The 21,962-nt window shown below is 39.1% G+C and overlaps 2 protein-coding genes across 2 annotated transcripts; both read left to right on the top strand.

The window, feature by feature from the left end:
* The first annotated feature begins 6,767 nt into the window (after nt 1-6,767).
* LOC116874325 (olfactory receptor 8D4) lies at nt 6,768-7,745 on the top strand. Its single transcript, XM_032868993.1, has one exon. The coding sequence runs from the start codon at nt 6,795-6,797 to the stop codon at nt 7,743-7,745; it is 951 nt and encodes a 316-aa protein (XP_032724884.1). The 5' UTR covers nt 6,768-6,794.
* Nucleotides 7,746-15,113: 7,368 nt separating this feature from the next.
* Nucleotides 15,114-17,576, top strand: LOC116874324 (olfactory receptor 6M1-like). The gene is made up of 2 exons (XM_032868992.1): nt 15,114-16,034; nt 17,517-17,576. Exons 1-2 carry the CDS (start codon nt 15,114-15,116, stop codon nt 17,574-17,576), a joined length of 981 nt encoding a protein of 326 aa, XP_032724883.1.
* The last annotated feature ends 4,386 nt before the right edge of the window (nt 17,577-21,962 follow it).

Genomic DNA, 21,962 nt, shown 5'->3' with positions numbered 1-21,962 from the left:
AGCTTTATTACTAGGGAAATATTTGCTCCAAATAGGTTTGCTTTTCAAGCTTACTGATGTGTGCTAAATCCCCTAGGAGACACTTAGAGTTCTTTTCGTCTCACTTCAAATATAAGCAGACACCTTCTTGCTTGCTTTGCTCTTGGGGCAGCAAGACACAGGCTCTGGGATGAGGCTTTGCAAATTTGTCACTTATGGACCCACCACTTTACCAGCTGTGCAACCTTGAGCTCATTTCGCAATCACTCTGAGCTTCGTGGTCTCAAGGGTGAAATGGAGCTCCACGTTCCCCACATTGAGCAGTTACTGCTAGCAAATGAGATGTTTACCAAATGTCTGGAGCAGTACTCAGCACATATCAAATCTTTTCACCTTATCTTCACCTCAAGTGCATGTGCGTGTGTGTGTATACACACACACATATGTTGTGTGTCTGTGTGTGTGCTTACATGGTATGTCTTTGGGCAGCAAGCAGTAAAGACACATCTGGACACATAAGATGATATAATGGGTGCCATCTTCAAGTTTCCATTTACATCTAGACCAAGAGTTCTTGAAGAATTCAAATGAAGAAGCAGGAACTTGATTTGATGAGTTCAACCCAGTAAGATAAACTATATCCACCCTCAGAGATGTATAAAATCCAAGAATAGTACAGAGCCATCATGAGATTTGACTCTGGGCCATCTCCTTTGCATTTTCATAATATTGGAGGGAACAAAAACCAAAAATCGAATTTTAGTAGAAACCTCTGTGAGACATTACGGCACCATTAGCATCACATGGATTGACAGCTAGCAAAGTACAACATGCAGACAAAATGTAAAAATCTGTCTTCACCCCATTGACCTTGACTCCCTTACAGCTAGCAATGCTTGGTGGCGGCTGCAGGGCACAGTTGGGAAGTGGTGGGGCAGGGACTCTCCTGAGTGGAGCAAGGTGTTTCCAGCACTGACGAGAGTGACAACATGGGTATATGAGGCTGTGTGTGGGTCCTGAGGTTCTGCCCAAACCAAAGACCCCTAACTAAAAGCCTCATAAGGCTCTAGCTTTGGGGTGCCTGGGTGGCTCAGTTGGTTAAGCAACCAGCTCTTGATTTCAGCTCAGGTCATGATCTCAGAGCTGTGAAATCAAGCCCCACGCAGGACTCTGCCTGGGTGTGGAGGCTGCTTGGGATCCCCTCTCTCTCCATCTGCGCCTCCACCCCCCATTCACACATACACACTGTCTAACAAAAAGTGAAATAAAATAAAATGGGGTTTTTTGATCATTTTTTTAAAGATTTTATTTATTTATTTGACAGAGAGAGACACAGAGAGAGAGGGAACACAAGCAGGGGGAGTGGGAGAGGGAGAAGCAGGCTTCCCGCCAAGGGGAGAGCCCGATGTGGGGCTCGATCCCAGGACCCTGGAATCACGACCTGAGCCACCCAGGCGCCCCTTTTCCTTTAAATCATTTTTAAAAGGCTCTAGCTTAAATGAGGTTAAAAGCAAAAGGAAAAAAAATACAATCACAAAAGCAAAAAAATAACAAAGCCACCTCTAGTGTCCTGGCTTTATACTAACTCACCTCACTTTATAATTTTCTCATTTCTCTGCCTTGTGACAGCACCCTGAATCTTAGTCTTAGTCTTTGAGTATAGGAAATTGAGAAAAAGATGAAGAGAATTGCATCCAAACCATTCTCTGTCTTTACACTTATATCTCTGTGTGACTTCTTGAACTCCATGTTCTATTTCAAAACAATAAAATCTTTTTTAAAGATTTTATTTATTTATTTATTTATTTATTTATTTGGAAGCGAGAAAGAGCATGAGTGGGACTCGATCCTGGGACTCCAGGATCATGACCTGAGCCAAAAGCAGTTGCTTAACCAACTAAACAACCCAGGTGCCCCGCAATAAAATCTTTTAAAGAAAAAGCTATTTGTAATTTGTTATACAAATATGTGGAGGTCTCTGACTACAAAATACAAATGAAAAAAATAGAATCCAAAACCAAAGAGAAATGTTCAGATTATCTGGTATTCTTCCTTATAATGTGGGTAAGTCAAAATTGATTCAGCAAAAGCAATGTCTACTTTGAAACTCTTTTTGTATCCACTCAGCTTACGCAAATTCTCTCCTCCCTTGAAGGTGCTGTCTAAAACCTACCCTTCCATAAAAATGGTCTTTAACACATAGACAGTAGTGCTTTGTTCCATCTCTGAGCTCAAACCTTACCTACTGCTTATCACATAGAGTGCTGGATATGGTGCTTCTCACTCACTAGTCTGTCAGGGCAAGTCGTGTGTTGAACAATACTATTGTTCTTGCTAGATTGCAATATTCTGAAGGGATTCGTGTCAAACCCTCCTTCAGAGTGCCTAATCTATGTTGTATGGCAGTGTTGAATCACTATATTGTACACCTGAAACTAGTATTACACTTTATATTAACTAACTGGAATTTAAATAAAAACCTTAAAAAGTGTTTTAAATTAAAAAATAAAAATAAAAAGACCTCATATTTGGGTCACCTGGGTGGCTCAGTCAGTTAAGTGGCCAACTCTTGATTTTGGCTCAGGTCATGATCACATGGCTCCTGGGATCAAGTCCCGTGTAGGGCTTCACACTCAACAAGAATCTGCTTGAGGATCTCTTCCTCTTCCCTGCTCCTACTCTCTCTCTCTAAAATAAATAAATGAATCTTTTACATATATGTATATATATATGGGCAATGTTAGCATTGCTAGCTCCCATTGCTAACATTGTTAGCAAGGCTAATATGTATATATATATATATATATATATATATACATATATGTATATATGAGACTGGAAATCTACTTCTATAGTTTAAAAGAATTCATGTGAGATAATAATATCTTTTTCAAATCTACTCCATTTCTTTAGTATGTATTTTTTTTTTTTAAGACTTATTTACTTACTTATTGGAGAGAGAGAGACAGAGATAGTGAGAGAGGGCAAGAGCAGGGAGGAGAGGGAGAAGCAGGCTCCCCGCTGAGCAGAGAGCCCAATGGGGGACTCGATCCAGGAACTCCGGGATCGTGACCTGAGCAGAAGGCAGTCACTTGACCAGCTGAGCCACCCAGGCACCCTTTAATATGTATTCTAAATAATTCCTAACATTGGGCCATACTAGTTGCATTCCTCTAGAAACATGATCACATTTAATGGCCAAGTTTACTTATGTAAAGGGTGGATAATAAGACAGCACAGGGACAGTTCTTACAAATCTACAAATACACCAAACCTCAAGAGATAGGAAACCTGTGAGGATTACTTGTCTTTGTTTTTCCAGACGTGAGAGACTTGAACTAAGACTAGAAGTCACAGATTCATTTAAACCTGCTCTTTGCCGTGGTTGTTTGGATACTTAAGGATGAAAAGGTATAATTAACCCATCTCTATTCCTAAAATAAAAAGGATAGGAAAAAGAAGAGGCATTTGTCAAGAGTCTTCAGAGGAGGAAAGTGAGTTTCACAGCTATAATGTTTGTACGGTTTAGGTATTAAAACGCATTCTAACTTCAACTCCCGATTATCCACAGGAGCTCTAGAGGTCCCAGTGTTTGCAGGCTCAGGAATGGAGGGCAGAAGCTATGGGCATTCATTCTGGACTCAGCTGTGCTATGCCCCCTCACCTCCGCCTAATAAACCTGTGCCTTATCTGTGAATTAATCTGTGAAATCACCAGCATCTAAAATAGGAATTTTACAAATGTTTTTATAGAGATCTTAAAATGCACAGAATGTGTTTACACTTATGTCTTATTTAATTTGCACAATTTTCAAGTATTTATTTTTTTTACAGGTTAAAATATGAACCTCTAAGAAAATTTATGAATTAAATATTATGCCATTAAGTCTTAGAGCAATGGTTGAATTAAATCTTACGGCTCCTAGTTCAGTGCTCCTTTTGCCACCTCTGTGCTAAAGGTTTCTTTCTTTAAAAGGGGGCCACGGAGATTTAACATTTAAGTCAGACTTAGGGAAAAAAATTCTGGACCTGTGCTGTCCAATACTGTAGGCACTAGCCACATGAGGCTACTGAGCATCTCAAATATGGCTAGTTTGATTTTAGAAGGGCTGTAAGTTTAAAATACATTAAGAATTCAGAGTTCTGTATAAAAAAAAAGATAAAATAATTTGTTAGAATTTTTATATCATAATGCATAGATCTTTAAAACAGGAATTTTTATATCATTACATGTTGAATGAGTAAATTTTTACATGTATCAAGTTAAATAAACTGAAGTATTAAAATTGACTTCAACTGCCTGTTTTACTTAAAAAAAAAAATAGACTTCTGGAATTTCAAATGACCCCTATGACTGCATATATTTCTATCGGGCAATGCTGACCCAGAGACCACTTTTGTAAAATACTTAAAACTGTCATAGTTTTAACAGCACTGTGTGGTGCATTAAAATGTTTAAAAACATGTTTTAAGCTACTAGATGACTTTTGAGTTTCTGAAATTATTTGAGATCTGAATCAGGTCCGAGTCAGTGTAGTAGATTGTCTTAGAAAGAGGTCAAACACAACGTAAAAAGTTTTAACCCCAGAGTTTAGGAACTTACTATTAAGTAGATGGTCAGATAAAGCAGATACCTTTTTTTGGGCAATGTTAGCATTGCTAGCTCCCGTTGCTAACATTGTTAGCAAGGCTAATATGTAAACACTGCTAACATTGTTCACTCCTAAGTGGATTAGGGTATAATTTTATAACATTTCTTCCCTGCAAACACAAAAGCATAATACAATTTATTGTAATAAGCTCTCAGACATGCACCTCTCACTGCTGTGAGGTCTCTGAGTCTACGTATAGGTGCTAAAACACTGAAAGGCAAAATACATTTTAATCCTTCATCCAAGAAGCCTATTCTTGAGAAGCTGTTTTCAAACACTTCACATGAGCACATAATGGTTTCTGGCACAGAGAAGAAGCAGAGTTTCAGAGGAAGAAACAAGAACAAAGAAAGGTGATTTCAGCTCCAGGAGATAAAAACCGAAAATAGCCCTTCTCACACTATAATGTGTACACAGATCCTGGGGGGATCTTGCCAAAATTTTGGCAATGATTCAACTGGCATGGGTTAGGTTTGAGATGGTGCATAAATTTCCAAATCTTACAAATTTCCAAACAGCGCTGGTGCTGGGTCTGTGGACTGCAAAATGAGTAGCAAGAACCTAAAACACTGAAATGTGTGAAAAGCAAGAAATGTAGGAGAGAGAATCATAACTAACCTCAGCAGAAGGCAGATGGGTTCAGGGCCCTGGATCAGAGCTAGGAACAGGGGCAGGACAGAAGACATTACTTTGATGGAGAGCCCAGCAGGAATTAGGGGAAGTGTGGGAGAATTAGAAACGTGGCCAGACATTCAGGACAGTCTGAAGGTACACATAAGAGGAGATCAAAAGCCAAAACTGAGTATACGTGTCTTCTTGAACATCCTTTGGTATTTCCCTGTATGGTCTCTGTGACTAGACTATACCTGTGTATGCTGATTGGTAAGGGATGAAGGGAAAGGAAGATTCTGGACTATTCCAGCATTAGGCTAAGGGCAATTGGACATTTTCTCTTTTGCACCTGGCTCCCCTATTTCATCCCTCAGGATGGGAGAAGAAGAGCAGATGCAAAAGTCTTGTGTTCTATAGAGCTTGGAAACCTTCTTAGAGAACAGCTGTCCAGTATTATGAAGTCTCTTTGTTGTCAATTGACTTGGGAAATAGGGAGGAGGCGCCAGCATCCTTGAGAACGCAAGTGGCCAGAGGAAATGGGCCTTGTCTTGCTGTGATAGTAACAGATTTTAGTATTTTCTAAACCAGATGTCCGAGCAAGGGTCTGTATAAACTGTGGGTGAACACGAGTGTGTAGACAGGGCTCAATGACAGCTTTGCCTTCTAGAAGGTTTACTGTTCTACCATCACTCAGCTTTACTAAAGTGTATGAAGAATTAACTTCCTACCTGGAAATCAGCTTCCGATTAGACTAAAAATAGAATGAACACGCCTATGAAAACATAGTTTCTTCGAAGGTTCTGAGCCACACCATTGCTAAATACATTTTATTAAAAAGGAGAGGGGGGTTCTACCATCAGATAAGTTTGGAAAACATTGTATATTATATAGCTCCCTAGGAGATTCTGAAATATCCTTCAGTTCAGAAACATTTTTAACTTTGTGTATGTAACTCTGTGTCTGAAATCATGAGCTACATATTCCATGTCACACCTATTAACATCTCCCTAGAATTAATATTCTGCTGAACACCCCCAGAATCCTTGACGTGGAAACCACAGTCGACCTTGACAATGGACATCTTCTCTGTAGGAAATCCTGGAGGCAGTCAGCCCTTGGCAAATGTGTCATTAACAAAAATATTTCTTTTCTCAGTCCACAGCCCTTTCTTTAAGAACATCTTTGGCTGACTTGCTTTAGATCACCTCTACTGTGTCTTTAGTCTTCCCTCTGATTCTAGAGTTAAAGATTTCATACTTGGCTAAAAGAATCTGAGACACTGGAGAGATTGCTAAAGTTTATTCATAATTCCTAAAACCTATAGTTAAATAGATGTTTACCTCCTATTGTTATCTGAACACGGACTTTTGGGGTTGGAGGGGGGGCGGCGCTCAAAGTCTCTGTACATCATTGGAGGCATGGGCTTGGTGCCGAGGAGATAAGATAACCTTCATTGTCCGTTTTCATAACTACAGGGAATGGGAGACAAGCTAGGATTCTGCCTGCCTGACTTGGCTCTTTTCTCTCATCTCCACAGATCTCTCAGAAGAGAATGGGCATCAGAAACCATTCCACAGTGACTGAATTTCTTCTTTCTGGACTAACCAACCAACCCATGCTTCAGGTGCCTCTTTTCTGCCTCTTCCTAGGGATTTATGCAGTCACAGTGGTGGGAAATCTCGGCATGATCTCAATCATTGGCTTGAGTTCTCAACTCCACACCCCTATGTACCATTTCCTCAGTAGTTTGTCTTTTTTAGATGTGTGCTATTCTTCTGTTATTACCCCCAGAATGCTGGCAGACTTTTTAGGCAGCGATAAAGCTATCTCTTATTCTGGATGCATGACTCAGCTATTTTTCTTCTGCATTTTTGTCATTTCCGAGTGCTATGTGTTGGCTGCCATGGCCTATGACCGCTATGTGGCCATCTGCAGCCCCCTGCTCTACCATGTCACCATGTCCCCTCGGGCCTGTTTTCTGTTGGTGGCTGCTGCCTTCTCGGTAGGACTAACCGACGCGATGATTCACGGAGGTTGTATACTAAGGCTGACTTTCTGTGGCTCAAACGTCATTAAGCATTATTTCTGTGACATTATCCCACTTATTCAACTATCTTGTTCAAGCACTTATATTGATGAGCTTTTGATCTTTGTCATTGGTGGGTTTAACATGGTAGCCACCAGCCTGACAATCATCATTTCTTATGGCTTCATCCTCTCCAGAATCCTCCGCATCCACTCTGCCCAGGGCAGGTCCAAAGCCTTCAGCACCTGCAGCTCCCACTTGACCGCCGTTCTCATATTTTATGGGACTCTCATGTTCATGTATCTCAAACCTGCCTCCAGCAGTTCACTCATCCAGGAGAAAGTGTCCTCAGTATTTTACACTACTGTGATTCCCATGTTAAATCCCCTGATATACAGTCTGAGAAACAAGGAAGTGAAAAATGCACTTGTGAAGCTCCTAAAAAAAAATTATCTTTATAATGAATTTGCTCTTTAGTAAGATGTATTTACATATTTATAATCATAATATGTATGTGTATGTGTTTATACCCTGACTCTTTAAAAATCATTTGAAGTGAGGTGAAATTCTATACATAATTTTATGAATAAGTGTGTGTATATATATATATATATATATATAGTATCAGTTAGTAATATTTAAAATATAACTAATATGTTTATTAACATTGGTATTCTCCTGAGAATACCTCTTTATTTCCATCCACGATGTATAAAACAGATACAGGGCGCCTGGGTGGCTCAGTCGGTTAAGCATCTGCCTTCAGTTCAGGTCATGACCCCAGGGTCCTGGGATCGAGCCCCATGGGGGGTCCTGGCTCAGTGGGGAATCTTCTTCTCCCTCTCTCTCTGCCCCTCCCCCCCACTTCTGTGCGTGCTTTCTCTCTCTCAAATAAATAAATAAAATCTTTTAAAAAATAAAACAGATAGAATTTTATGGAGGAAAAGTCAAATTCAAGCTGCAGACAAGTCTTTAACCACAACACAATAAAACTGAAATTTCAGTTAACATTGTACGATGACAGATGGTAGCTACACTTGGGGTGAGCATAGCGAAATATATAGATTTTTCAAATCACTATATTGTACACCTGAAACTAATGAATGTAACATTATGTGTCAACTATACCTCAGTAAAAAATTTTGACAGAAAGAAGAAAAGTGAATAATAACTTGGAACCGCAATACGATCCAGCAAAGTTGGTTAATGTTCGCCTTATATATCCTTTTTCTACCCTTTAATTTTTTCAGCCATTTCTGCTTCTGATCTAGATGTGTCTCCAGTAATGAGACTACAGTTTGATTTTTTTTAACCTAATCCAACAATTTCTGGCTTTTAATAGAAATGTTAAAGTTTCAAGGCTTTGATTAGAGGAATCAATAGGTTCCAGAAACTAAGTGATGCTGTAATGTAGAACAAAATGCAATGGGAAAAAGCCACAAAGCGAAGAACACACAGGAAATGACACCATCAGAGGATAATGCCAGTGACACTTCTCCGTTACCTCTCCAGCTGTGTTAGAAGGTCCCTACTCCGTATCTTTTGGAGATTACTTTCAGTCAGTTCAGAAAATGTCTGCATTCATGGCACTTAACCATCACTCTAATTCACCAACCTAAGGATTTTTAGGCTAATATAAGGATTAGGTGTAGATGGATATAAATGAAGAGAAAGTCACCTTTTGTAGGTTCTGGCAAGAATAGGAGAATTTTTCTTCATTTTTAACAGAGGGGGGGGGGAAGGAAAGTTTATCATTTTCAGAGCACTGGAAGGATTATTATTGCCAGCATCCTTGGGAAAGGAAAACAGGCATCGTGTTGTCAATTATTGGGGAACATCAAAAGTTTTCTATGTTTTGATTTCCCTAAAGTTCTAAATGAAGCCACCAAGCTTTTATTAACTGAATAAAACAAAAGGCCTGGGATAATCCCCCCTGGAGTCCTGAACATGTCTATTTGGCATCTCCAACTAAACTTTGTGGTTGTGATTGTTTTTTTAGGACTAAACTTCCTTGATTACAAAATAGTAATTAACCTCATTTCACCTCATATTCCCAAGAGCTACTATTCTCAATTAAATCCTTGAGAGCAAGCAAGAGCTTCAAGTATTACTGTTTATTCATGGCCTATTTTCTTAGAGGAAAGGACACATCCCATCCTAGATACAGAAAAAAGAGGTAGAAAGCCAAAGTTCCATTTATCTTATAAAGGTTTCAGAGTTTTCAGAATAAATACAGAAAACAGGTGGCATTCAGCTTCCAGGTCAATGTAATGGCTGATTTTGAAATAGAGCTGTCCTAAGATACAATGGATTTAGTACGTCTCTCAGGGTAGAGAAATATTTGGGAAGGATATTGACATTTAGACCCTCATGGAACTACATGATCCTAACTATCCCTTCCAATCCTGAGATTTTTCTGAATCTAAAATGTTCTGGTTATTCAATTCCTCAACACAGCAAAACCAGCATTTCCAGACTTGGAAAACAAGGTGACAATGACATTTCTGCTCTGGCTCAACTAGAGAGCTGAGTCTTGACTCAGCTTCATGTGTTTTATCACTAACTTAGACCATAACCAGAGCTTCTCTGACCTTTTCTCTCCTCTCTGAAAAAGTGGGACTAAGAGTCCATATTTTGCTTATCTCTAAAGAATTCAGTACTCCAATGTGACTCTGCCACACACTAGCTATGGGACTCTAGGTAAGTGATTCAACCTCTATAAATTTCTTTTCTTTTTCTTTTTCTTTTTCTCTTTTTTTTTTTTGTGGGCAAAATGTAGATCATGACAATACCTATTAGAAGATCATTGAATCTATACATATGAAAAAGAAGAGCCTTGAAAAAATTAAAACAACTGCCAGGAAAATATGACAACCTCCAAATCAATCATACGGATGCTTTAATACTCACCTATCAGAAAGAGCTCAAAGCAGAAAAGTTGTGTGGAAACAAAAGCTGCAAATCTATAATTTAGCCAGAAAATACTACATTTCAGAAATGGATGATACACATTCCTTTCTGATGACACTTAAATTTTTCAAGTGATAACAATGCCTGACACAGAATACCAAGAACTCAATGCATGTTAGCTAGTATCACACCTATGACTTGAAACCTAAAAGTAGAAATCAAGGCCTTTTGAAGAGATGAGAATAGTGGCTTTGTCTGAACAAGTTTCAGGCCAGTACTGGGACCAACTGGTAGAAGTAACTGGGAAAAAGTATTACCTCAAGTTAATAAAGAATTTTCAAAGGGTCAGAAATCACCAATATGAAAAAAGATAATGAATTAGCAGTGAATTTCCCACAGTTGAAAGATTCTAAGTATAGATGGTTTGACTTTTGCTGAGGAAGAAATAGTAAGTTTGTGTAATGACCCGTGGACAACCAATATTACGAAGTTTTCCAAGAAATCCAAGTGAGAGGGGGCAAAAAAAATTTCATCACTTAACATTTATTTTTTTTAAGATTTATTTATTTATTTATTTGACAGACAGAGATCACAAGTAGGCAGAAAGGCAGGCAGAGAGAGAGAAGGAGGCAGGCTCCTTGCGGAGCAGAGAGCCTGATGCAGGGCTCAATCCCAGGACCCTGGGATCATGACCTGAGTTGAAGGCAGAAGCTTTAACCTGCTGAGCCACTCAAGGTGCCCCATCACTCAACATTTAAAAGGAATCTAACAAATACAATTCTGAAAAATTAAGTTTCCTTTTATGTTTAAATATAAAAAACACATGCTTATGGGATCAGTTTTTAATAATCTGCAAGGTATAAGAATATCTTCCCTTTTATCGCTATGATAGAGGCGTAGGCTAAAACATGCATATAAGAAAGCAGTGTGGCTACAAGGTCGAATCCTTTTAGGACCCTCACACAGATTTTATTTATTTATTGTGGACAGAAGTCCAGGTTCCTTAGAGATCTCTGTTATCACATCTCCACGACGTATTAATGTTTTTACATTTTTATTACTCACGGAGATGGGGTTGACAATATTTTTTTTTTCTTCATGGTTTGTCCATAATAGGTGCCTCCTCACTCCCACCCAAGGCTCCCAGTCCTATTTGTCTTGCTTGGTTTTATTAGCAAAACATTTATTGAACATTTATTGAACATAACGTAATGTTATGTTAGTTGTTTGCTGATAAGAACCTGACATCATTCCAATCCTTACTATGAACATAAGCAGAAGATAGTTACAGCATTTCCATTTACCAGTGAGAAAATTAAAGTCACGTGCAGAAATCACAGCTATGGAACTCCTACTGGAGCCTTCCCACTGCAAACACACTTACTACTGTACTACATGGCTCAGCTTACACATAAAACTTGGAATGAGAAATTATTTTTTTAAAGACTCATCCACAATTTCAGACATGAAGGGCTTATGAAAGGACTTCAAAGTAATTTGTATTTATATGAGCTGACCAGCGGAAATGAAGGAAAATAAAAACCTTAGTAAGGAGACTGAGACCTGGATTTTGAAAGAGATTGTTAAAGGATAAATTATTTAATTATCTTCAGATTTTACTTAGTAGAAGTTCAGTTACCTGTTTTGTCTATAGTGCAGTCAGCAAGAAACAAGTTTATTTGGCTACAGGGAATACTGACACAATCACAGGGTCCTTCAGTAAACTTTGCAAGAGCTATGGCTTAGTAACTAGCAAGAGAAGTCATGTAAAATTGGGTTATTTGTGTGTTTAATGAGTTGTTCATATAAACAGTGACTTGTTGAGCTTGTCACACACATACACACAAATATTTTAAAATTTAAAATATTATAAAATAAATGTATTTACTAAAATCTTCCACTATGATGATATTTTGTTCTTACTGTTCTGTGATTTTTTTTTTCTTTATGTGTGTTAAAGCTGTTTATTAGGTATCTACATATTTAGAATCATAATAAGTTCATGATGGATTGAAATTTGTAAAATCACAGAGCAGCCCTGTCAATTCCTAATGACCCATTCTGTCTTAGTGTCTGTTTTGCCAATTATTAATACAAGTTCCTCCACTATCCAAAAGTATTAATATTTCTATGAAACCTTTTGTAAACCAAGATAGGATCAAGTGAAGAAGGAATTACCATTAATTTATATGGAAATTTGTTGAGCATCCCTAGACACCAAAAAATAACCCCTCTTAGACTTTTTTGATACCTTTAGCATACATCTTGCTAATAGATTCACAAAATAAATCAAGATAAAAAACATATTAACAGACACAGCTCAAAGCTGAGTTCAATGCTGAGATGCTGAGTGTAGTTCCCTGGGGAAAAGCTTGGTGGCGCCACTCTCTGCTCTGCTTGGGTGCTGCTCACTACTATGGCTTGACTCCCTGCAAAACACATACACAAATTCACAGGGTTTCTGGATTCCTTTAAGATAGCAAAAACTAGTACAAAGTATGTTGTCCTTGAATGAAGTGGCAAAATGGGAACTTTCGAAAAGTGAAAGATACTTGCATAGCCACATTAACTTACTTTGTGATTAGCATATGTTTGACAATTTTTTTAAAGATTTATTTATTTATTTGAGAGAGAGAGAGAGAGCAGAGGAAGCAGCAGAGGGAAAGAGTCTCAAGCAGACTCCCTGCTGAGCACGACCTGGGGCTCGATTTCAGGACCCTGAGATCATGACCTGAGCCAAAACCAAGAAGCAGACAGATGCTCAACTGATTGAGCCACCCAGGTACCTTTGAAAAATCTTTTTTTAAAAATCCTTCTATTTTCTATTTTTCCATGTTCTTACCTTTTATGTATGTCTTATAAACAGAATAGAGCAGGAATTGTTTTTTAATATAATATTACATCTGTCTTTATTTAGCTTTGTTCTTTAATAGTTAATAAATTGGAACTGGTCTCTACAGCTTACTTTTTATTTTTTATTTTCCCCAATTTTCTGTTTCTTTTTCCATAATTTTTCTTTTTTTTTTTTAATTAATGGATTACTTTGACTTGATATTTATTTGTATCATTGTTATAGTTGAATTTTTGTCTTCCCTGTTTCCCTTTGTCCTTTCTACAAATTTGGAAATTATCTATTCTGTTTCTATTCTTTCCCTGAATACCCTAGAAAAATTACTGGGCTTATTTAACTTAAAACCTAAAAGAAAACAATGTTTCATCCCCTCTCAAATGATACATGAGGGCTTTAGCTCCAATTTCCCTCTCCACACTTTTATCTTATCATCACCCATATACCAATTCTAGCTTAACTCCACAAATTCAACACTGCTATTACTTTTTACAAAGAATTTCTATTTAAATCTATGTGCACGTTTACCATTTTATTATTCCTCTTAATACCTTAAAGTATCTCCATTATTTTATGCTTGAATTATATTTAGAAATTACTTTATAATTTGTCCCTTGGTAATAAATTCCTGAAGTTTTTATCTGAAATATGTTTATTTTACAATGGGAGATACTTTTACTGGATATCTCATTGTGAGTTGGCAGGTACTTTCTCGCCATGCTTTAAAGATGTTATTTAACTAATTTTTGGCTTTCACTGCTGCTGTGTTGGAACCAATAGTCATTCTGCTTTCCCATGTAAGTGATCTGCCTTTTCTTGCTGTTTATCATTGCCTCCCTTTGGTGCTCTATTTCTCTGTAAATACTATCCATCTTCACTGTCTGTGTTCTCTCCTGCAGGATACCACACTACACATGTAAATATTCCCATTCCCTGATTTTGTTTTGGTTTTTTTAACAAAATTCCATTCCTTTGAACACTAATATTTTGCAAGTTTATCTCTCTTTGTTTCATTAAAGAGAAATTCTTTTTATATATCTTCCTATTTACTAATCTGGTTTTTTTGTTTGTTTACAGAGTGGATGAGATGACCTAATAAGAGGGGGTTTGGGGGGGTGCCTGGATGGCTCAGTCGTTAAGCTCCTGCCTTCAGCTTGGGTCATGATCTGGGGTCCTGGGATCAAGCCCCACATGGGGCTCCCTGCTCAGCGGGGAGTCTGTTTCTCCCTCTCCCACTCCCCCTGCTTGTGTTCCCTCTCTTGCTGTGTCTCTCTCTGTCAAAAAAAGAAATAAAATCTTTGAAAAAAAAAAGAGAGGGGGGGTGCCTGGGTGGCTCAGTGGGTTAAAGCCTCTGCCTTCGGCTCAGGTCATGATCCCAGGGTCCTGGGATCGAGCCCCACATCGGGCTCTCTGCTCAGCAGGGGGCCTGCTTCTTCCTCTCTCTCTCTGCCTGCCTCTCTGCCTACTTATGATCTCTGTCTGTCAAATAAATAAATAAAATCTTTAAAAGAGAAAAAAAGAAAATGGATCCAGACACCTCCCCTTACTTTTGATGCAACCAGCAATGTCTCAGAAAGTGTGTCCTATCCAATTCTTGTTGCTGCTTAAGAGAATCCTTCAGATCATCATATGCTGGTCAGCCTCCATACAGGAAGGATAATAGAATTTTTGTCTGATGACTTCTTTTTCCTCAATGAAGTCTGATATGAAGTTCTCAGCGAGGATATCCATCGTATTAAATTGTAACATGTTCAGAATGTCTTCAGTGAATTTCAGTGAATGATACATATCAGTTAGCTTGAATGGATTTGGATGTAAGGAAGGAAGTAAAGAAAAGAAATATATGCATGTAATAGGAATTGAAAAGTTAAAGTTTAAAGAGGCCACAGAAAGGTTTTTTTCCCAACTCATCAACTATGAGGATGGGACAGAGGCCAAGCAAAGGAATTTGATTTACCAGAAGCCACATAATACAGCCAGAGAGAGGACCAGGACCCCAGCTCTTGAATGTTCTCTCTAGCAAAATTTGGAAGAGATCTTAAACTCTTCTGTTTTTCTTCATTTGTTTCTTCACCCCTCCAGTAGAAATGACTCTGAGAAACCAGAGTTCCTTGACTGAATTCACCTTGGTCTCCTTTCCTGTCATCCAAGAACTTCAAATCTTGCTGTTTGTCATTCTCTTGCTGGTTTATATGCTCACCATAACAGGAAACATTGTCATCATTTCCTTAGTATGGACTGATAATCGTCTCCAAACACCAATGTATTTCTTCCTTAGTAATTTGTCATTTTTGGACATTTTGTTCACGACTACTATTACCCCCAAGTTGCTAACTTGTCTCTTAGAAGAGAAAAAAAACATATCTTTTGCTGGCTGCATCACTCAAATTTATTTCTACTTCTTTCTGGGGACAGTGGAGTTTATTCTGCTGGCGGTGATGTCCTTTGACCGCTATGTAGCCATCTGTAATCCCCTGCGCTATACCATCATCATGAACAGCAGGGTCTGCCGCCGGCTGGTTCTGGGCTGCTGGTTAGGGGCCTTCCTCTCAGTACTGGGCCCAACTATTGTGGTGTCCAGATTGCCATACTGCACTGAGGAAATTGGTCATTTCTTCTGTGACATTGCCCCCCTGCTACAGGTGGCCTGCATAGACACTCATTTCATTGAGATGATAAACTTTCTCTTATCCTCCCTTGTCCTTCTGACCTCCCTGGTACTCACTATTGTGTCCTACACCTACATCATCTCTACCATCCTGCGCATCCCCTCAGCCCAAGGCCGTCAGAAGGCCTTTTCCACCTGTGCTTCCCACATCACAGTTGTGTCCATTGCCTATGGGAGCAACGTCTTCATGTACATGAGGCCCAGCCAGAGCCACTCGCTGGAGTTTGACAAAGTGACAGCCGTCCTCACCACAGTGGTGACCCCTCTTCTGAACCCTTTCATTTACAGCTTGAGGAATGAAAAGGTAAAGGAGATCTTGAGAGAGTCAATTAGCAGGATAGTTCTGCCACATTCCAAGGGAACACGACTCTAACCCATTTCAGGGCATCTAAGCTATGCTTTCTTCATATGGCATCTCGTGCTGTATGAAGAGTGACACCAAAGTGGACTGAACTCTTAACATCTGTTGGCAGGATAAATTAGCATCAAACACATCATCAATACTGAAGCATGCAAAATCAGAAGAAAAAAAAAAGAATTCTATGTCCACTCAGTCCTTAAAATATTTTGCATATCATAACATGGGATCATGGAAGCACTCCAGAGCTAAAGTTTAGTATTTGTTGAGGTACTGATTTCAGTGGACTTAGATTAGTTATATGACTTCTCTAAGCCTCCTGCTGCCCAACTGTAAAATGATGGCAGGGATTGGCATGTAGATATAATTGAGTACAACCAATATTTGGGTTTTGTTGTTGTTGTTGTTGTTGTTGTTGTTGTTGAGATTTTTATTTATTTATTTTGAGAGAGAGAGAGACAGAGTGAGAGAGAGCATGAGAGGGGAGGTCAGAGGGAGAAGCACACTCCCCATGGAGCTGGGAGGTGATGTTGGACTCAATCCCAGGACTCCGGGACCACAACCCGAGCCAAAGGCAGTCGCCCAACCAACTGAGTCACCCAGGCACCCCAACCAATATTTGTTTATGAGTTTTGTGCCAGAGGCCCACGAGGGCAGCAGTTATGGGAACACTTGCAACCCAGCCAGCATGCAAAAGGAATGGCCCCATAGAGACTTACAGATAGATCTGTCATTATAACACTTTGTATCCAGTAGAGTCTTAGTTTGATTATATGTTCCCCAAATCCTACTTTGATTTTGATTTTTTTCTTTGGAACTGCCCACTTTTTAAATTGTATTATCTTTGCTCACAGGTTGCGACCCAACACCCAAAGAAATCTGTTTGAATTCATTTATCAATCTAATTTACCCAAATGCTCTCACTTACTAGATTTTCTCATACAATTTTGTGATAGTTGAAAATATTGTTACAGGAGTTAAGATGACAGAGTAAAAAGGAGACCCTATATTTGCCTTCTCCCTTGAACACAGCTAGATAAATATCAAATCATTCCGAATCCCCCAAGAAATTGACCTGAGGACTAGAAGAACAAACTACACAACTAGAGGGAGAGAAGAGGCCACATCGTGGAAAGTAGAAGCAGATATGTACTTTGAGGGGTAAAAGAATTACTAGTGATGCATAGGGGAGAGAGTCCTGATCATGGAGAGAGAAGTGAGAGACAGAGAGACACAGAGTATTGCAGAAGAAACACTTCCCCAGAGGCATTGACTAAGAAAACAAGAGGGGCTACTTATCATGAGTTTTTACAAACAGTGGAGCTCAAAGTCTGAAGTTTTAGAAGTCCTGCCATGGCCAGTGTGGAGAAGGAGGACAGAGGCCCAGGAGTGGACTGCATGCTCTCAGGATCCCCTTGGCCCACTAGAGAGATGGTTCCCCTTCTTGAAGTCCATCTGGGAGAGGTGGCACTCCTTCTCAGGGACAAGAGCCAGTGGGTGCCATTGAGCTGCCCCATTTGTTAGCACAGGAGCAGAGACACCTGTTGAGGGCAGCTAACCTGGATGCTGATTCTTGTTTTGTTTTGTTTTTTTCCTGCTGCATTTCCCTCTAAACTCCAAGTTTCTGCACGTTGGTGCAACTGACCTTCTAGGACAAATCTGCATCAGACCCAGCATGGTAAGACCCACCCCTAGAGGAGCAGCATGGATCCATGCCATGGCAGATCCCTAAAATTTGGAGTTTTGAAACTCATACCAGCTGAGTTTCAAAATACAGGTGCACTGAGCTGCCAGGTGGGCAGATGGCCTGAACACAGACAGGGTGAAGGCAACAATCTGCAGGACACGAGAGGGTAAATTGTTCACTCCTCTGTGAGGGCTTCCTGGACAGCATGGGTGCAAACACCCTTCTCTGGGAACAAGAGAATGGGTTGGCACCATTTTTCTCCCTCCACCCATCAGCGTGGACTATCTTCAGTGAGGAGCACAGTGCCCACAGTGGAGACCTGAGCCACATATGCCAAGCCCCTCCTCCCTACACAATGCGGGTGCTTCTGTATGAGGGCAAGTGTCCCACACACACACACACATACCGAGCCTACTGACCATACACTGGCTGCAGACCTTCAGCTCTAGTGAAAATAGGATCAGGCCTCTTTCAACAAGCAGACCAGAGCTTACCTAGTTACAACTCTGGACAAGGTCTGAACACTCCCCACTGCAGGCAAAGAGAAACTCTGCACAGCCTGACCTGAAGGAAAGAGCAGCCACAATGCAGCCACAGAGTACACACAACATACCTCAGAGACACTTCCTGAAGGACCAGGCTCTGGACAGGATAGGACCCCTTCTTAAAGCCATTACTCTCAGCAACAAGAAACGTAACAGGCGGAAGAAGAAGAAAGAGACCTTGACAAAATTCCAAGATGAAGAAATTCATCCCAAAAGAAAGAAAAAGAAAAGGTCATGGCCAGGGGTCTCATTGAATAAGATGTAAGTAATATGCCTGATCCAGAATTGAAAACAACAATCATGACGATATCAGCTGTACTTAGGAAAAGCATAGAAGACACCAGAGAGTCTCCTACTGCAGAGATATAAGACATAAAAACTAGTCAGACCAAAATAAAAAAAAAATGCTATAACTGAGATGCAAAACTGACAGAATATAATGACCACAAACATGGAAGAAGTAGAAAAATGGGTCAATTATATGAAGATAAAATTTTGGAAAATAATGAAGCTGAAAAAAGAGGGAAAGAAAAATATTGGATCACAAACATAGACTTAGGGAATTCAGTGACTCCACAAAGCATTATAACATTCATATCATAGGAGTCCCAGAATAAGAAGAGAGGGGAAAATAGGCAGAAGTTTGCTTTTAGGAAATTACAGATGAATATTTCCCTAATCTGGAGAAGGAAACAGACATCCAAATCCAGGAGGAACAGAGAACTCCCATCAAAATCAAAACTGGCCAACAGCAAGCAAGATATTTTGTGGTAAAATTAGCAAAATACAGAGATAAGGGAAGAAAAGGCCTAAAACCAACAAGGGAAAGGAAGTACTTACAAGGAAAGACAAAGTAGGGGGCAGCAGACCTAGCCACAGAAACTTGGCAGGTCAGAAGTGACTGGCATGATATACTCAAAGTGCTGAGTGGGAAAAATATGTAGCCAAGAATCTTTTATCCAGCCAGGCTACCGTTCAGAATAGAAGGAGAGATAGAGTTTCCCAGACAAACGAAAACTAAAGGAGTTTGTGACCACTAAACCAGCTCTGCAAGAAATATTACAAGAAACTCTTTGAGTGGAAAAGAAAGACCAAAAGCAACAAAGACTAGAAAGAACAGAGAAAATCTCCAGAAACAATTACTTTATGGGTATAATACAATGATACTAAATTCATATTAAAAACCATTTTGAATGTAAATGGGCTAAACGCTCCAAATGAAAGACATAGGGTATCAGAATGGATTAAAAAAAAAACAAGACCCATCTATATACTGCCTACAAGAGACTCATTTTAGACCTAAAGACACCTGGAGGCTGAAAGTGAGGGGATGCAGAACCATCTATCACTCTCGTGGATGGCAAAAGAAAGCCAGAGTAACCATACTTATATCAGACAAACTAGATTTTAAACCAAAGACTGCACCAAGAAGTGGGGAGGGCACTATATCATAATTAAAGGGTTTATCCATGAAGAAGATCTAACAATTGTAAATATTTCTGCCCCCAATTTAGGAGCATCCAAATATATAAAACAATTAATAACAAACATAAAGAACTCACTGGGGCACCTGGGTGGCTTGGTGGGTTAAGCCTCTGCCTTCGGCTCAGGTCATGATCTCAGGGTCCTGAGATCGAGCCTCACATCAGGCTGTCTGCTCAACAGGGAGCCTGCTCCCCCCAACTCCTCTGCCTCCCTCTCTGCTTACTTGAGATCTCTCTCTCTCTCTCTCTCTCTCTCTCTGTCAAATAAATAAATAAATAAATCTTTAAGAGAAAAAAATGGAACTCACTGATAATAATATAATCATAGCAGAGGACTTTAACACCCCACTTACATCAATGGACTGATCATCTAAGCAGAAAATCAACAAGGAAACAATAGCTTTGAATGATACACTAGACCAGATGGACTTAACAGATACTTGCAGAGCATTTGTCCTAAAGCAGCAAACTACACATTCTTTTCAAGAATACATGGGACATTCACAGAATAGATCACATACTGGGTCACGAATCAGGCCTCAACAAGTACAACAAGACTGAGATCATACAATGTTTATTTTCTAACCACAACACTATGAAACTTGAAGTTAACGACAAGAAAAAATTTGGAAAGATCACAAAAACATGCAGGTTAAAAAACTATCTACCAAAAAATGACTGGGTCAATGAGGCAATTAAAGAAGAAATTAAAAAAAAAAAACATGGAAGCAAGTGAGAATGAAAACAGGACAATCTAAAACCTTTTCTGTGCTCAGGAGACTCTTAATCTCACAAAACAAACTGAGGGTTGCCAGTGGGGAAGGGGGTCGGGAGAAGGTGGTGTGGTTATGGACACTGGGGAGAGTATGTGCCATGGTGAGTGCTGTGAAGTGTGTAAACCTGGCAATTCACAGACCTGTACCCCTGGGGCTAATAATACATTATATGTTTATAAAAAATTTTAAAAATTTTAAAGAAAAGATGTGGTATATATATACAATAGAATATTATTCAGCCATAAAAAAAGAATGAACTCTTGCCATTTGCAAAGACATGGATGGAGCCAGTGTATTGTGCTAAGGGAAATAAGTCAGAGAAAGATAAATGCCACGTGATTTCACTCACATGTGGAACTTAAGAAATAAAACAGATGGACATAGGGGAAAGGGAAAAAAAAGAGAGAGGGAGGGAGGCAAACTATCAGAGAGACTCTTAATTATAGGGAACAAACTGAGAGTTATTGGAGGGGAGGTGGGCATGGGATGAATTAAACAGGTGATGGGCTTTAAGGAGGGCACTTGTGAGGAACCCTGGGTGTTGTATATAAGTTATGAATCACTAAATTCTACTCCTGAAAGTAATATTACACTGTATGTTAACTAACTAGAATTTAAATAAAAACTTGAAACATTAAAAAAACAAAGAAAAGTGATTTAAGATAAATATTTATGTGTAATTTAATAAAGTGAATAGTAAATTAACACTGGTACATATTTGATTACAGTTTGTAGTCAAATTTTAATACCACTGTTCCCTCAATAAATGCATCATCATCATCATCATCATACTGTTACCTAAACTTGCCAGTTATAAAATCAGTTACTACTTTTGGAATATCTTTTTTGTTTTGTTTCTTCTCTCTGCTGCTCACCACTATCATTGGTTTATAAGAGAGCAGACTGTCAGACAGCCACCCCAAATCTCTTGGAGAACGCAAGCTTATATCCTATACACTGAAAGGCTAAGTTGAGATTATTTATATGTTAATAGTTTTTTTTATGCATATGTATTTGACATCCTGGTAGAGATTGAATCCAAGTAGCAGTAACTGATTTCAGTCAAGTGTTTAAATATCCAGGATGGTCATATTTGCTTTAAGAAGACCTACATTTTGTTCAGCTTACACAGTGGAGGTTTGGAGGAGGGGAAAGGATGTTCACATGAGAAGGGAAAGGCTTACAAAGGAAAGCCTATAAGGACAAATATGTAAATAGTTAGAAAAGGGATTTTCAAAAAGTATTAATTTATTCATAGTTATTTTACACTTTACAATCTCTCGGAGGCTGAAAGGAAATATTCCAAATGGTTAATGCTGGTTAATCTGGCTGATATTCTAGGTGACTTTTTGTTTTAATTGAAGTACAGTTGATACACGATGTTACATTTTAGTTCAGGTGTATAACAGAGTGATTTA

Source organism: Lontra canadensis, unplaced genomic scaffold (genome assembly GCF_010015895.1).
Source record: "Lontra canadensis isolate GAN:19392208 unplaced genomic scaffold, GSC_riverotter_1.0 scaffold36, whole genome shotgun sequence".
Lineage (NCBI taxonomy): Eukaryota > Metazoa > Chordata > Mammalia > Carnivora > Mustelidae > Lontra > Lontra canadensis.
Note: the sequence above shows the minus strand (reverse complement) of the source record. Positions and strands in the feature narration are given on the sequence as shown.